Below are 16,616 nucleotides of genomic sequence, written 5' to 3'. Positions count from 1 at the left end.
GGGCAGATGGCAGAGGAGGGGGACAGATGGCAGAGGAGGGGGACAGATGGCAGAGGAGGGGGACAGATGGCAGAGGAGGAGGGCAGAGGGCAGAGGAGGAGGGCAGATGGCAGAGGAGGGGGACAGATGGCAGAGGAGGAGGGCAGATGGCAGAGGAGGGGGACAGAGAGCAGAGGAGGAGGGCAGGTGGCAGAGGAGGAGGAGAGATGGCAGAGGAGGGGGACAGAGAGCAGAGGAGGAGGGCAGATGGCAGAGGAGGGTGACAGCATGAGAGAGGGCAGAGGAGGGTGACAGCGTGAGAGAGGGCAGAGGAGGGTGACAGCGTGAGAGAGGGCAGAGGAGGGTGACAGCATGAGAGAGGGCAGAGGAAGGTGACAGCGTGAGAGAGGGCAGAGGAGGGTGAGAGAGGGCAGATGAGGGGGACAGAGGGCAGAGGGGGCAACGTGAGAGAGGGCAGTGTGCCTGGATGCAGAGGTTGCAGTGTGCCTGGATGCAGAGGGGGCAGTGTGCCTGGATGCAGAGGGGACAGAGTGTCTGGCTGCAGAGGGGCATTTTTGCATGCAACTAAATAAGTATTTCTGTCGTGACCTAAATACTTATTACAATTTTTTGACCCAACTACTTCTAAAACAAGACTGCTCAGTAATTATTTTGGAGGGGTGCCTTGAAAAAATTTGGGGACTCTAAGGGTGCCGCGAACTGCAAAAGTTTGGGAACCACTGGACTAAATCAATTTCTAAATAATGAAATTATTAAATTATGTGCCATCAATATTATAAGATAAATGCAAACTTTGATTTTTTTTTCCTTCTATTTGGAGACTATGCAATGTCTAACTATATTTAATTTATGTATTAAAATCTATTGATGCTACATATTCTTTAAGCATGAAAATTATTAGTAGCTATGAACAAACATTAGAGATTGGCTTCTTTACTTACAGAGTATCGCTGGGAAATGTTCTCCTAGGAAAGACCTGAAACCACAAAACAGTTTTTAAAGAAAATCAGTGTTTATACAAGTGAATTCTAGTTGTAGGGAAGACCATCAACTCCATTGGCTCAATTAGGATAAGGCTATTTGTTCACAGTCTCTTGCCAATTTTTTGGCTTAGTCATGTGACTGGAAAATAACCCAGCTTAGAAAAGCATAAAATAAATAATTTGCCACTTGTTTTGGGAAGCCTGATGGTTGAAAAATAAACATGCAATATATTAATATGCCTAAGAGGTTTGTAGCGCTGGTGTCCTTAATCATTTCCTGTCTGCCATAAAAATGAATTAGACAATGCTATGTGGAACACTGTCGGCATAGATGATTTGGAAAAATTAAGTGAATGCCCCAATAACTCTAGTGGGGACCACAAGCACACATAAGACAAGTCATGATGTAGTAGCATTCAAGGGACTAACAAGACTCATATTAGTTTCGTCTTCATTTAAATATATGATAAATACACTTTAATGACTGCGCGTGAAGTGTATATAATTGAAGTTTGCAAAAAGTTAAAATCTGCTAAACTCAACTAGTCCTTTAAAAAATGAATTAACCTACTGAATTATGTGACCTTGAGCAGTGTAATAAATGTACAGGGGACACATTTAAGTTGCAACAGAAAGTATATATTGCGGGACCAATATTGTATTACATGCAACAGTGAAAATGTCAATCTGACATGTCTGTTGTATACTGTTTCTGGGTAATTGCCAGTCATGGGGTCATTTTATATTAAACATTAAAATGCATTTATGCATTTTTTTTGGCATAACGAATAATCTGAATCTGAAAATAAATTAACATAATGCTATTCTTATTATGTATTCTTTTGTATTGGTAAAATATTTTTTATTAAAACAAAAACAAATTCTATTTTAAATATATTGTTACAGGTTTTCTAGGATGCCACAATATTTTGTAAGAAAGCACATTGATAGCTATTCTTTTTAAAGGTTTATAAGGTTTATAAACTTACATGTAATAGCATTTTTACAACCTGCGGATGGCACTATATGCTTTGTTTTAATTGAAATCATTTTAATGCTTGTGAAACGTCTCTCTGTCCAATTATTTCCATAAACAAATAGAAAAACGTTCTAAAATGATAAAGAATCATTTTAAATTTTAATTTTATAATCGGATTATTACTCATATTTCATGTAAATCCTTTACTGTTGAATATAGTTCAGATAGATTAAATTTGTTGGCTTATTTGAGAGAGTTATCTCTGGGCTCATTTGCAGACATGCAGTTCCTATGAATTAAGTTGATTAAGAAATTATAATTCTAGTCTGAACACATTGGGGTAGCTACTGTTCTGTCTGTATATTTACTATTGGCGATTAAAAAATATGCAGATATTTAGATCTATGTTCATTATCTGACCAGAGCAAGAAAACGTTACGTGAAAATAATGGATAACTGAAATGATACATGACAAGCTTCCAGGCCACTGGTCTCTGTTCAGCAGACAAACATTTAGCAAATGATTAATGAACTGCCCTGAATTCTGAAAGTCATGATAACCTGACCTCCAGACTCCTAGAGTCAAAATCATGGTGTGATACATTTTAATCCATTTGGATCACACAGTTCTGTTAGTTGTATGAAAGAGAGTCCTTGGCAAAAAGATAATCTTTTAATGGATTTAAATTTCTTTAACTTCAAAAAGACCTAATCTAATTTGAATCACAGGTACCTAGAATCAGAGATATTTCCTTTAATGTAATTTACTCTAATCTTATAGCATGACTTGAAAATTGTAATTTCACACTATAAAACTATAACTATAAAATGCTTTACAATGCAGACCTTATTCTGGTGACTAGTATACAATGCAGACCTTATTCTGGTGTCACGTATACAATGCAAACCTTATTCTAGTGACTAGTATACAATGCAGACCTTATTCTGGTGTCACATATACAATGCAAACCTTATTCTGGTGACTAGTATACAATGCAGACCTTATTCTAGTGTCACGTATACAACACAGACCTTATTCTGGTGACTAGTATACAATGCAGACCTTATTCTGGTGTCACGTATACAATACAGACCTTATTCTGGTGACTAGTATACAATGCAGACCTTATTCTGGTGTCACGTATACAATACAGACCTTATTCTGGAGACGAGTATACAATATAGACCTTATTCTGGTGTCACGTATACAATACAGACCTTATTCTGGTGTCACGTATACAATACAGACCTTATTCTGGTGACTAGTATACAATGCAGTCCTTATTCTGGTGACTAGTATACAATACAGACCTGATTCTGGTGACTAGTATACAATGCAGACCTTATTCTGGTGTCACGTATACAATACAGACCTTATTCTGGAGACGAGTATACAATATAGACCTTATTCTGGTGTCACGTATACAATACAGACCTTATTCTGGTGTCACGTATACAATACAGACCTTATTCTGGTGACTAGAATACAATACAGACCTGATTCTGGTGTGGAGTATACAATGCAGACCTTATTCTGGTGTCATGTATACAATACAGACCTTATTCTGGTGTTGTGTATACAATGCAGACCTTATTCTAGTGTCGAGTATTCAATGCAGACCTTATTCTGGTGTTGAGTATACAATGCAGACCTTATTCTGGTGTTGAGTATACAATGCAGACCTTATTCTGGTGTCGCATATACAATACAGATCTTATCCTGGAGACGAGTATACAATATAGACCTTATTCTGGTGTCACGTATACAATGCAGACCTTATTCTGGTGTTGTGTATACAATACAGACCTTATCCTGGAGACGAGTATACAATACAGACCTTATTCTGGTGGCGAGTATACAATAAAGACCTTATTCTGCTGGTGAGTATACAATGCAGACCTTATTCTGGTGGCGAGTATACAATGCAGACCTTATTCTGGTGGCGAGTATACAATGCAGACCTTATTCTGGTGGCGAGTATACAATGCAGACCTTATTCTGCTGGCGAGTATACAATAAAGACCTTATTTTGCTGTTGTGTATAAAATGCATACCTTATTTAGTAGACAAGTATACAATGCAGACCTAATTTTGGAAACAAGTATACAATGCAGTCATTATTCTTGAGACAAGTATACAATACAGACCTTATTCTGGAGACAAGTATGCAATAGAGACCTTTCTCTGGAGACAAGTATATAATATAGACCTTTTTTCTGGAGACAGGTAAACAATACAGACCTTATTCTGGAGACAAGTATACAATGTAGACTTCAATGGTATGGTTACTATACAATGTAGATTCCAACATGGTTCAGACTGTACTTACTGTACAGTACAAACCCCAATCTGAAATATTTGGGCTGTAACTTGGCCATTGCTGCCTTTATAAATGAAACCCTGTGAATGCAGCCATTTGTGGGCTGAATCAATATTGAGCCTATACATTCATTAGAAAGCAGTGACTTCACGAGTCATGAGACACAAAGTGCATCCAGCATGAATGATGACATTAGTTCCTAGAGAATATTGTCTGAATTGTTATGGCTACATCCATTGAGTTTACAAAAGTTTCCACTTCATGTATCTGTGTTAATTGGTTCTAAAAGAGTCAACATGTTTGAAATTTAACATTCTATTTGTATTAACTTGGGCGCACATAGGTCAATTTCTACAATATATTTTATGGCAAAAATATTCACTCCACAATCTTGAGCTCCAGTAATAATACAGTTTTTAAGCCACCTCACCAACAACAGTAATTCTATCTTACTTTTATTCTGGTTTTTGGATATAGTTTATGGACATTACTCCTGGTGAGCTGGACAGCAAAACATATTTTTCAAAGTTGGTTGGACAGAAACAAACTAATAAATTCCATTCCAGGTTCTTTGGCCAACAGGGAGCTGTTGGGATTTTTGGATAAGTGACAATTTGAGGAGCTCAAACTGGGCATGTATCGTTTGTTAAACAAGTGCTAAAATTCAAGCATAAACAACATCTCTCAATAGTTTATATTGATTAAAAAAAAAGTTAGCTAGGACGTCAAACAGGTTAAACTATTTTCAAGTCGTTTGGACCATTTTTGAGCCTGTTGGACCAAGTATAAATCGCCTTCAAAATGTTTAATTTTAATTTGATAGATTTTAACTGTATTTTAAAGGCAAACAAACCTTGAACACACACAGTGACCGTCTAACTTTAAGTAGTGTTTGCAGTTCATATCAAATACTTTTTCGCTAATACAAACCTTAATGAAATAATATTTTTAAAAAAATCAAAACATTAATTGTAACAGGAACAATGAGTGCCAAAAGCAAACTTTGCCTGTCAACTGAGAATAGGAGCTACGAACGGCGATGCACATGGCAAACGCAAGCCACAGATATGATTGGTGATTCCGCTGATGATTGTATCGTGAACATGTTTGTGGCCATTTAATTGTGAAAATGCAAATGAATTTATATCTTGAGCGAACATTTTGAGCATCTCTCATGACGATTATTAACTGAATAATGGTAGGCCACATAATTGTTTAGAAAGTTGCATTTTGAACTTTAAGCTTGAAATACAGCATACGTTTTAAGAACTTGTTTCTATCATCATCACCATTTATTTATATAGCGCCACTAATTCCACAGCGCTGTACAGTGAACTCACTCACATCAGTCCCTGCCCCATTAGAGCTTACAGTCTAAATTCCCTAACACACACACACAGACAGAGACAGACACTCTATCATATAGAATGTATTTATTTCCCAGAATGCCAGAATGAAATAGGACTCCCAAATCACACAGTACACTAACCATAATTTTAAGCCTGTATAGCATGTAATTTTACCTGCAATATGGCAAATTCAGTCAAACTGCCTCCAATTGTCTGCACTAGTCACGTTTACAGTTAAGGTACCCACATAATAATAATAATAATAATAATATTAATATTATTGTAGATTTGTAAAGCACCACAGTGCTCCGCAGCACTGTACAGTAAGGAAAACAGGACATAAATAAAACAGGGACATACAAGGTACACAACATAAATGCAGACATGAAAACAAGGGGTATGGAGAATCCTGCACATTACATTCTAAGTGGAAGAGGGCACAGCTGAAATAGGAGGAGCGACAGTGGCTCAGAGTGGAGATTGGGACAGTTGGCTCAGTATCGCAGTCTGTATGGGCTGAAAGTGGCCTGTTTCTCCAATAATGGTCTCTCGATATCGCAAGGATCATTATCAGGTATATAAAACTAGGTCTTGGAAGATGATTACTTTGAGCCTGTGTGTGCAGTTGAAACTATCACCAACCTGGTCAGCATGGGGCTAAAATCCCTAGGTGAATCGGGTTCACAAAAAAACATGCCCTCCACCATCTCAGACAAAACCATTCCCTGCTAGGGTAAAGGTGATTGTGCCATTATGATTTATTTTTTTCACATGCTTATGGACTACAGTAAAGAATAAAGTGGATACCTATTTAGGTGTATAATAAAAAGGTGAACAAGAGGCTTGCGGGAGACTTATTTTAATTAAAAGGTTTTTCTAGGGTGCCTGTGTGTTTTTTTCTATTAGATACTATTGTAGAACTATAAGTACCACCAAGTCCTAGCAGTCATGGACATGCTGTGCAGTTTCATAAGTGCCATCATTCCCAAATAGTCAATGGGTACCAATTAATGGATATGTAGTTCCACAGGAGTATTTCATTTTATTTTCACTTTATTCTATTACCCTAACACCCATAACACCCGGGGGCAGAGAGGCATTTGCCCCCCCGGGCTGGTCCCATAGTGGGCTACTTTGGGCTGAGTCACTGGGCCACCTGCATTTTTTTTTTTATTTAAAATAGACTGCTGAGCCGAGTCTTGCCCCCCGGGTTAAAGTTTGCCAGCCCTCCCCTGGCAGGACAAGTGGTGCCAGGAATATCTCCAGGGCTCTTCAGCATAGAGCTGGTTCTGGGCTCCATTCCCTAAGGGATTTCAGCACCTTACTGCTCCAGTTTCATATGATAACATAAAAGGGGAACCCACCCTTCAAGCCCCTTGTTGTGGGCGGCACGGTGGCTCAGTGGTTAGCACTTCTACCTCACAGCACTGGGGTCATGAGTTCAATTCCCGACCTTTCCCTTATCTGTGTGGAGTTTGTATGTTCTCCCCTTGTTTGCGTGGGTTTCCTCCGGGTTCTCTGGTTTCCTCCCACACTCCAAAAACATACTAGTAGGTTAATTGGCTGCTATCAAATTGACCCTAGTTTCTCTCTATGTCTTTCTGTGTGTGTGTTAGGAAATTTAGACTGTAAGTTCCAATGGGGCAGGGACTTATGTGAACGAGTTCTCTGTACAGCGCTACAGAATTAGTGGCGCTATATAAATAAATGATGATGATGATAGCATGACTTGGTGAGCCTGAAAAAACCTGATGCTGATTGGTGATTTATCAAGGGGATCCCATGCTCAATGTTCCCATGCTTTAGCAGTGACCAAGCAAGGAGGAGCCACGCCATTTAAAAAATAATATATATATATATATATATATATATATATATATATATATATGCAGAAAATGATGGCCTCTTGAATATAGTGTGGTATTAGATTTATCCTCCGCACCAGAAAGTGATTGACCTCTATAACCAATAATCCACTAACTAATTTTGTATATAGTACCATTTATGTACTATCTTATTTTTTTGGTTAAAAGAGGGCATGCTCTTAATTGTTAAAAGGGGAACCCTATGTTAGATTAAAATAGTGTGGCTACACAAAGTTTTCACCTGAAATGTTCAATGTTGTAAATCACTACTAATATGTTACACTATTGAATCTGATGGGATTAAGGTGGCATGTTAACCATTTTTTTAAATTCCATTGAATATCCTTACTTCACAGAGCTGGCATTTTGTTACTTTCCCCTTCTCGTTTACCATGAACATGTTCATATAGAGCAGGCATTATACAATTAGCTAGGTTAATTTGCTGTATGTTATATAAAGACAAAAGGCCACACCCCTGAAGAAGTCTATCATGAAACGTGTAGGGTAGACTCCAATATAGTGTTTGTAATGTATGTGACTCCGGTGAGGGTAGAAGAAGATTGTGGAGATCTGTTATGCCATTGGGATGTCACTTCTGATTCAGGCGACATAAGCTTTCTTCAAGGAGACTCCTCTACAACTAAGCCATCCCTGTTCACATCTAAAGTATAAGTTTTTAAATCTATATTTTTAAAAAAAACTAATTTATACATAAATGGCCCTTCTCTTCTTCTATTGGTGGTACTGTATGTGGGTACGTTTCAGATATTATGTTCTCTCTTAGTAGCGTTTCCTCTGGTGATTCTACTAAGCTGGTGCCGTAATTAAGGAATCATCCTAGAGGATGCAAATTGAAGCTATACATCTGATTATCCAGGGTTACCACCATCCGAGTGTTTATCAGATAAGATTGATGTTTCTATTGAGATATACCCCCCCCCCCTCATGTGACCATTTTCATCTCCCACAAAAGTTACTGCACTGGGACAAGCTATAAAAACCAACCTACTCTGCTTATCCCATTGATTTGAGTTTTTCAGGAATGAGAAGATAAATATTGACTGCCAAACCTTTATGGTAGTAGTGGGACTAATCCGTGAAAAACCCGAAGACACTTCAGCCAATACCTTAGCCCTTTTACCACCATAGCGGATAGTTCACCGTGAAGTCAGTGTTTCAATTAGCTATACAGATATCAGACTTTTATCCAGAATCTTTTGGTTTTGGGTTCACACAAAGCCCAACATTTCCTGCACACATTTAAATCTTACCATTGAGTTCTTAATGCTGTCCCTGGCATATCTTTCTTCATTACCATGCACAGTACTGCTCCTCATAGTGACAATAGGAAGAGGTGCTCGCAAATCATTGCTTCTTGGAGAATACCAGTCCCCCTACTATCTTGTGCAGTAGCGCTCCTCTTTGTACTACAGTCCTCTCCTTATTACTTTGCTCAGCAGAGCTCCTCACAGTGATAGGTGTGGAGGAATCTGTGTTTATACCTTGTGTAGTTGGATATATCACTGCGGCTGTTGGGGATGGTGTTCAGTGATTATGTCTTGTTTATGAAACCCCTGATAGAGTTACCTCTGTTACAGCATTTCTCACAGTGACCATATGAGGTTGAGCACAATGATCATGCCTGTGTGAAGTGCTCCTAACAGTGCCTCTAGATGGAGATGCTTGGTGACAATATCAGTGTGCATGGTATTGCCCTCCTCATTGATTGGTGATGAATATATTTGTGTATAATATTATCATGGAACTGCAGTAATTATTGTTTTTTATTTTTTGTTTTCAGAGTTTCTAGATCTCTATTTTCCATATATCCCCTACTATAACCTGGAAAGACCAACAAATTTAGTAATAGTAATTAAATAAAACGTAATAAAAAACAGTTGACATTAGTGAAGGTTGTGTGTACCCAGGCTGCATTGATAATATAATATATAATTTCTGGTACATGATTTATTAGATAAAACAGAATTATTTCCCACATAATTGTTGCCAACTGATTATTGAAGGGCCAGATCCATGTGCATTTTGGTCATACAATTGGAGACCTCCATAGGCAACTTGCACTAATGTGTGTCATTGGCTGACCAGAGTTTCATATTAACCAATCAAATTGGATTTTGGTAATAGATTGCTACCACAAAGTTTGCCCTGCTGGGCCTACTTGTGGCTGGTTTCAATAAGAATAAAATTCTGACACAATTTATAAACTGTTTAAATGTTTTCACATTATTAGGAAATCACTGCCTTTAGGTCATGTGCTCATTCAGTTTTATAATCTAAACAGCTAGTTTTCTTTTAATTAAAATTTATTTGTAATCTTCTCAGTCAATAGTCTTTTTTTAAATAACCATAGGACAAGGACTATGAAAATAAATACTCTGAACAAATATTGTATAATGAATGCTGAGTTTAAGTGTAATACACAGGCTTTTTATTTGCAGATATCCTGGTTTTACGTTGGACAACAGTTTTTATGCGTTGATGTAATATAGGATTTATGGACAAGTCAAGTGTGTATGGTACACAACTTAAAGCCCCCTCCATGTTACCAGGGACTCATTACATCTTAATATTCATTATAGCGTCTAGGGCAATGACCTCGGAGAACACAAGGGCCAGATTTGCCTTGTTGAAAGATGTATGGGTCTTGACAGAAGCATCCCCTCACACATTGCAATGTGCAGGCAATTGGTTGACCGAAATTTTCACAGTTCTCTGGACAGTCCGTTCCACAAGACCTATATACTTGATGGCCATATTCACAGCTTTCTTCTATGGAGGAAAAATAAAAGAGTGCACATTTTAATGACATATTCATGTTTATTTGTAAAGTTGCAAAAATGTAGCTCAAACCTCTACAAACCCCAACATCATGCAGAGCGTTTACATTGGAACATTGGCAGAAGTGAAATTACATCTATATGTACTTCACAGGGCAAGCAAGTGGGAGTGTTTGTGCAAAGCTAAATGGGCCGGGTATCCACAAATGTTGTGGTTAGTGCAACATATATGACATATAGCACCCTATCTGTGTGGAGCTTGTGATTCATTAAAGCATACAAAACGAACATCTTGTGCGGATGTAAAGATGAATCTGTTGATGAATGCGGGTCTATTGTCCGCTCTGCTCTAACAGACAATACACTACAGGATATATCCAATACATTTGTGGAATATAAAGTCCCAAACAGACACACAGGAAAAACAGACTATTCAATTAATGTCACCTGTTAATAATATAGTCAGTAATGACAAAACATTTAAAAAAAATAAAAATTATATTTTTTTCACCATAAGATACATTTATGAGGATGTTATTAATGTCTACCGTACATAAAATGCATTTTTACAGTTGCTTCTGATTGCAAACACATGTTCTAGCTGTATACACAGCTGTCATCACTAGCAATCAGCACTGACACCCGATCTGTAACTCGTGCAAGTGATACAACAGAAAAACATGTATGTTTGAGAAGCCCAAAGCTTGAGCCAGACGCTGCTGTGTGCGCTCAAGCTTGGCACACCCTTACTGTGTACTGACTAAGTGAATACGCTCAGTTCCGTCCCCATTCTGCCCTTGAAATCATAGGGTGTACTAAGGGTACTTTGTCCCCGAAGATGAATTGGACATTGCTGCGTTTTCTCGTGTATGGTCCGGTTATGGGCATGCGCAGACTGATTTTATGCAAATTATGGCACATAGAGATATTTACATTCCTTAATGAGTCAGTCCCTGTTGTAATTGTGTTTGTGGGTAGTATAAGTAATGTTATAACAAAGAAAACCAGAGTAATGTTAAGTTACTTTGATATTGATGTTGTGATCCGAGTGAATGCATCATAAACAGGGCTGGGTACTGCTCACTCAAGAAGACAGTACCCTACGCACCAAGCCCCAACGCAGTTAGAGAAATAAATATTGTCTATAGTAATGACATGTCAACATTTCCATCATTATATTTATTAGCAGTTCAGTGGTTAAAGAGACCACAAATCATTGGAACACATTTAATATCCACTGATGGAGACTCTACTACGTATTTGAATGAAGATATTGACATTACAAGAATACAACTTATCAGTGTAATACAAATAAAACAAAGACATCTCAATGGCAGATACACAATCCAATGTATTCTCAACCAGAAAAGATCAACAGGAGAAACAAAATATAGAGGAACAAGTCATTCTAGCAGACTAATAGTGGCACATTCCAAATGGAAAGACACCCAAAAGGCAACAACTGAAGGTAAGGTTATAGAGAAACTGATACATACAATGTGAGGCGATGGTCTATAAAGGAATTCCAGAATCAGGGACTATTGACACCTGATGAACTTGTGGTTTGAGGCTAATAGCTGGATTTTTATGGGTGACATAAGTGTACGCAAATGTTTTTTAACATAAGTCACTATGTCAGGACATAAGAAGAAGATTGGCAATTACAATTTCTTTGGTTTATTTCCACAGGCTGATATTAACGATTTATAATTATGCACAGATTTCACAGTGTCATATGGCTACCATGGCAACCACAGTCAAATGCCATATGATGTATTGAGCAGTGAGGCTTTGAAAGAGCCCTCTGAGCTCTGTATGCACTGTAAAAATCCCCTCCACATTACATGCTGAGTGTCTGAGTCATGTGGTAGAGTTTGAGAAAACAAATTATGTTAGTCTTATTATTTATTTTTACAAGAGACTCAGTATAAGCTATATACGTTCTAGTTACTATAGGTGAATATAAATACATAGAAAGCTGTTGTTATGTAGCATAGTAACTTAATTGGACTTATCACTCTCATTTGTAACTTTTAAAGATAAAAATGTATTTTATTGTTTTTCTGCCATCCTCAGAATAGACGGCCATCGGCAATATGAGTAATTATTACCAATAGAGAAGGAGAAGAAAAGTACATAAGCTAAATAACTCAAGAGATGTATTAATAATAATAATAATAATAATTAATAATATTGCTAATTAATATTTTGCTGTCTAGTTCTTTTTTTACTTACCATGAGGTGGTTTAGCTTCTCCATACATGCAGAGGGAAAGCAACACTGTAATAAGAAACAGAATTTTTTTTGTATTAATACATTATGAATGCAGTATATATATATATTGCAGACATAATAATATTATAGGTCTAATATCTATGACTTGATCCAGCGCCCTTATTGCCCATCTAGTACAAGGCTACAAGCGACGCTATTACCTGACCAATAAACTGTTCATTCAAAATGTTTATGTATAGTAATGGATTTTTCAACTGATATTTACACTGTAAATCACTGAACAGAGACATCATTATTGTAATCAACTCGTGTGCTGTAATTTCATACAGACTTCATGACAAAATTACTCACCCAAGGTGCCAATCAGAAGGATCTTGCTGACTCCCATCATACTTCTGCCTTAATCAATCTAGATTAAAAAAAAGACAAACTGTAAAAGTTTATTTGCTATATATGGTTCATATAGTACAGTGTATGTGCACAAGTAATTCTATACAACGAGCCTTTTTCTGTAAAAAGCGCAGAATACATGTTATATATTGCAACAGTTTAGACAATAGTTTTGCAGCAATAAAAGTAGGAATTGCCAAATTGATAATTACATGTATTATTATTATTATTATTTTTATTATTATTATTATTGTTCTATATTTATGTAGTGTCTACATATTACGCAGCACTATCCATAGCCTCAAGTCACCATACAGCAATGCATAACCACATAACCTTGATATTTAAAGGCTCTCTAGTTATATATAATAATTACTATTTTTAACACTTATTTATATAGCGCCAGAAAATGCCACGGTGCCATAATATTGGGATCAAACACAGTAATAAAAAAGACAGGATATTAACAAATGGTCACATTACTGTGCTTTTATTACATGTCTGTCTAGCAATAAAGGTGGGGTTAGGTGAACGTTATCTTTACCTAGCGATGATAAAACATTTTTAAACTGTTCCTTTCAATATTTGCCTCATTCTGCATTTTAGTATATTTCTCCAGCGCTGATTTGCTCTTAAGAGTTATTTTCAGAATCCCCACCAACCACACCGTCCATGAGCTCTAATTGCAGACTACAAATGATCCAAAATGTAGAATTTGATAAAGCAGTGTGGAATGGTCATTCTGCAGAATGGTGAAAGTAAACTTGAAGGTTCTATGGCTGGAACTTGGCACCTCTGCAATATTTTTCCTCAACTCTACTCCACACAGGGGAGTGCTGGAAAATTTTAACCCACTGGCAAGACTATTAGGACCATCTTAAAGGAAAAAAAATGCAGGTGGCCCAGTGGCCCAGCCCAAGGTAGCCCGCGATGGAACCAGACCAGAGGGCAGATGCCACACTACCCCGAGACCAGTCAGCCCCTGTCTCCTCAGCACAGATTCCTGCTGCAACTATCTACAAATATCTGAGACTGATTAGGGACAACTAGAGGAAACTGGTTTTCGAAAGCTGTGAATACAAATTTAGGAAGATCTTCAGGTACCAAGATCTTGCAATTCTCTAAGTAAGAAAGGTTATCACCATCATCAGTTTCCGGAACTAGAGAATTGTAAGCACAAACAGGAAAAAAAGGCTCTCTGATTTAAATGTAATAATACATTCTTTTCCACTAGCTAAATCTAATTGCAGTATATAAATGAGTTAGAGCACATGTATTGCTTTTAGATTAGTTTTATGGCGTACATCATTTTAAAGGAATTGTGTTTATATCTGCTATAGAGTGTATCTTACTTACATGACAAAGAGCTGGTTCTTCTCTCCTGGAAATGTCCTTCTAAATAAAACAGTATTTAAAGAAGCTTAATTTTTACGTCACCATTGTAGGAGTGGAAAGGGGGAAGCGCGGAAGTTATGCAATCACATTACAGTTTATTGCCAGATTCATTAGGCAACATCTAAAAAAAAGAATCTGAACAAAATACAACCTGTTACATGACAAAATAAATTATCTTTGCTATATATAGTTATTGGGACATAATCGTACTAATTATTCTATTACTTACACTACTGACAGTTTGTTGAGATTACTAGAAACAGTATATTAAAAAGATCTAAATGTTTGGTCGTTATTCTCACATATTGTATGTTCTTAGCTATTTACACCTGACTACTTATTAAATGTAGAACTAAAGCCACAGAAATTGTCAACATGGATGCAAGAATCCACTGTTTTATTGTATATTTACAGCATGATAGAGTGTGTATATATTTTTTTCATATAATACAATCATTGTTTAGCTGGATTATAAAGTTGAAAAGTAAGGTGCATTTATTTTTATAATTAATAACTTTATATAAGATGAAATTTAAGGTGTATTTATTTCTATAATTAATAACTTTATATAAAGATGAAATTTGTGGTGTATTTATTTCCATAATTAATAACTTTAAATGGAGATGAAATGTGAGATGCATTCAGTTCCGTATTTAATAACTTTTTATCACTCCCAACTGATTTTTATGAGTTGTATCTGTAGTATTATGTTATATTATTCTTAGTTACTTTAATAAAATTGTTTAAGATTGCTATGTGTATATAATATTTATGTTTTAGTTAATATTAGGCGTCCATGTGCTTTCATTTTATTATTTATTTGTTTGTTCTTTTTCTTTAAAAGAGATTTGCAGGTCATTTTATTTGGGAGCAGCTATGTTGATTTCATGTGATGGTTGTGTGTGACATTATTGTTGTTATTATTATTATTATTATTATTATTATTATTATTATTATTATTATTATTGTTGTTGTTGTTGTTTTGTTATATTAGTGCACAATTTGTTTATTTTTCTTTTTGTTAACTTACAGTTAAATGATTTATGGTTTACAGAATATCGTCCATTGCAATTCTTTAATCTATATTAGGTATTTTTCCCTGTTGACAGAAAATTCTTTAGACCCATCCAGCCTGGTATCCTGACATCTATTATAGAGTAACACACCTGTATTTTTATAGATAAAAAAATAAAACTGATACATTGTAGGGTTAAAGATGTTGTATACTTTTGCTAGGCAAACACTAGAATAAGGTCATGATAACCTGACTTTTAAACATTTGCGACACAGTATCAATTTTATCGGTACAGTCAGTTGTTGCTTGTTTGATGAATGCAGAAGAGATATGGTAGAGGTTTTTTCTTTATTGACATTAACTGAACTATTAAAGCTACGTTTTTAACACTGTTTTGGGAGAACAAAGAAAGCAGAGTTCACTTTAAAAAAAACATGTATGGAACTCAGCAGAAGCACCCAGACAAACATCTCATGGAACAGAAGACTTGAGGGGTCTTAAGATTTTCACAGTTCCTGGGGGATTCACTGCCATAGTCTTTCCAAACTTGGTTTTGCAAATGTTTTCCTAGAAAAGAAAAGAAAAATATTTATTTGCAAAATATAATGTAATATGTGTGCAAACTACTGATGATAAGGTATGGATAATGCACACCTACCATAAATTCTACGCATAGTATAAGTCACTGAAGAGTTCCATGACTATATAAAACAATTTGCAATATGTAGGCGAAATATAAATAACTGTTTACTGTTAATAAGGGAAAAAGGCTGCAGGTCAATTGCTTTTATACAGGTCATGGAAATCCGAGATGACTGGTAATATCCATATTAATTTACAGTTCGGTTTGCCAACCCTAATACACAAGATTTATAGTTGGGGTAGAGCATGTCTTAGATCAACTTTAAATTTCAGTGTAAAAATAAAGCTATCAAGTATTTGTGTGCTATATGAAGTAAAAACTATCTCAAAAAGAAAGAATTTTCTTAGACCCATATAAAACAGTGCTGCTTTCAAAAAGCAAAACATTTTGTTCTTTTGTTTGGTTTGTGTATATCGAGCCACTATCAGGCTCCAGCATTTCTGTTTGATAGATGAATAACGGAGTTCATTCAGATAATCACACAATCATAGTTCTCCAAAGTAAGTCCCACCAGACCAGTCAATTCAGCATGATTTCATCCAGCAACTTGTTGATCTTAATTAGGATTTTGGAGCAGCTTCTCATTGGTACTTTTTAAAATATATTGAGCACCCCTTTATAGCAGCCTAAAGACAGAGACCT

The 16,616-nt window shown here is 36.3% G+C and overlaps 2 protein-coding genes across 2 annotated transcripts in view; both read right to left on the bottom strand.

The window, feature by feature from the left end:
- Positions 1-16,616, bottom strand: part of LOC142107202 (alpha-tectorin-like) — a 386,573-nt gene that overhangs the window by 250,079 nt on the left and 119,878 nt on the right. The gene's annotated exons all lie outside the window — the stretch shown is intronic.
- Positions 9,925-14,340, bottom strand: LOC142106734 (chymotrypsin-elastase inhibitor ixodidin-like). Its single transcript, XM_075189728.1, has 4 exons — positions 14,278-14,340; positions 12,883-12,940; positions 12,532-12,576; positions 9,925-10,288 (listed from the first exon to the last, which is right to left on the bottom strand). The coding sequence occupies exons 2-4, from the start codon at positions 12,920-12,922 to the stop codon at positions 10,083-10,085; spliced, it is 291 nt and encodes a 96-aa protein (XP_075045829.1). The 5' UTR covers positions 12,923-12,940; positions 14,278-14,340; the 3' UTR covers positions 9,925-10,082.

The sequence above is a fragment of the Mixophyes fleayi genome, chromosome 11 (genome assembly GCF_038048845.1).
Source record: "Mixophyes fleayi isolate aMixFle1 chromosome 11, aMixFle1.hap1, whole genome shotgun sequence".
In the NCBI taxonomy this organism is placed as follows: domain Eukaryota; kingdom Metazoa; phylum Chordata; class Amphibia; order Anura; family Limnodynastidae; genus Mixophyes; species Mixophyes fleayi.
This window is presented reverse-complemented; position numbering and strand designations above follow the sequence as displayed.

Excerpts from the sequence above, each read along its gene's own strand:
- LOC142106734 (XM_075189728.1), bottom strand. The coding sequence starts at position 12,922 with ATGATGGGAGTCAGCAAGATCCTTCTGATTGGCACCTTGG. Across the intron at positions 12,577-12,882 it reads CCTTCTGATTGGCACCTTGG|TGTTGCTTTCCCTCTGCATG; the intron begins GTGAGTAATTTT and ends TTCTTATTACAG. Across the intron at positions 10,289-12,531 it reads AGAAGCTAAACCACCTCATG|AAGAAAGCTGTGAATATGGC; the intron begins GTAAGTAAAAAA and ends TTTCCTCCATAG.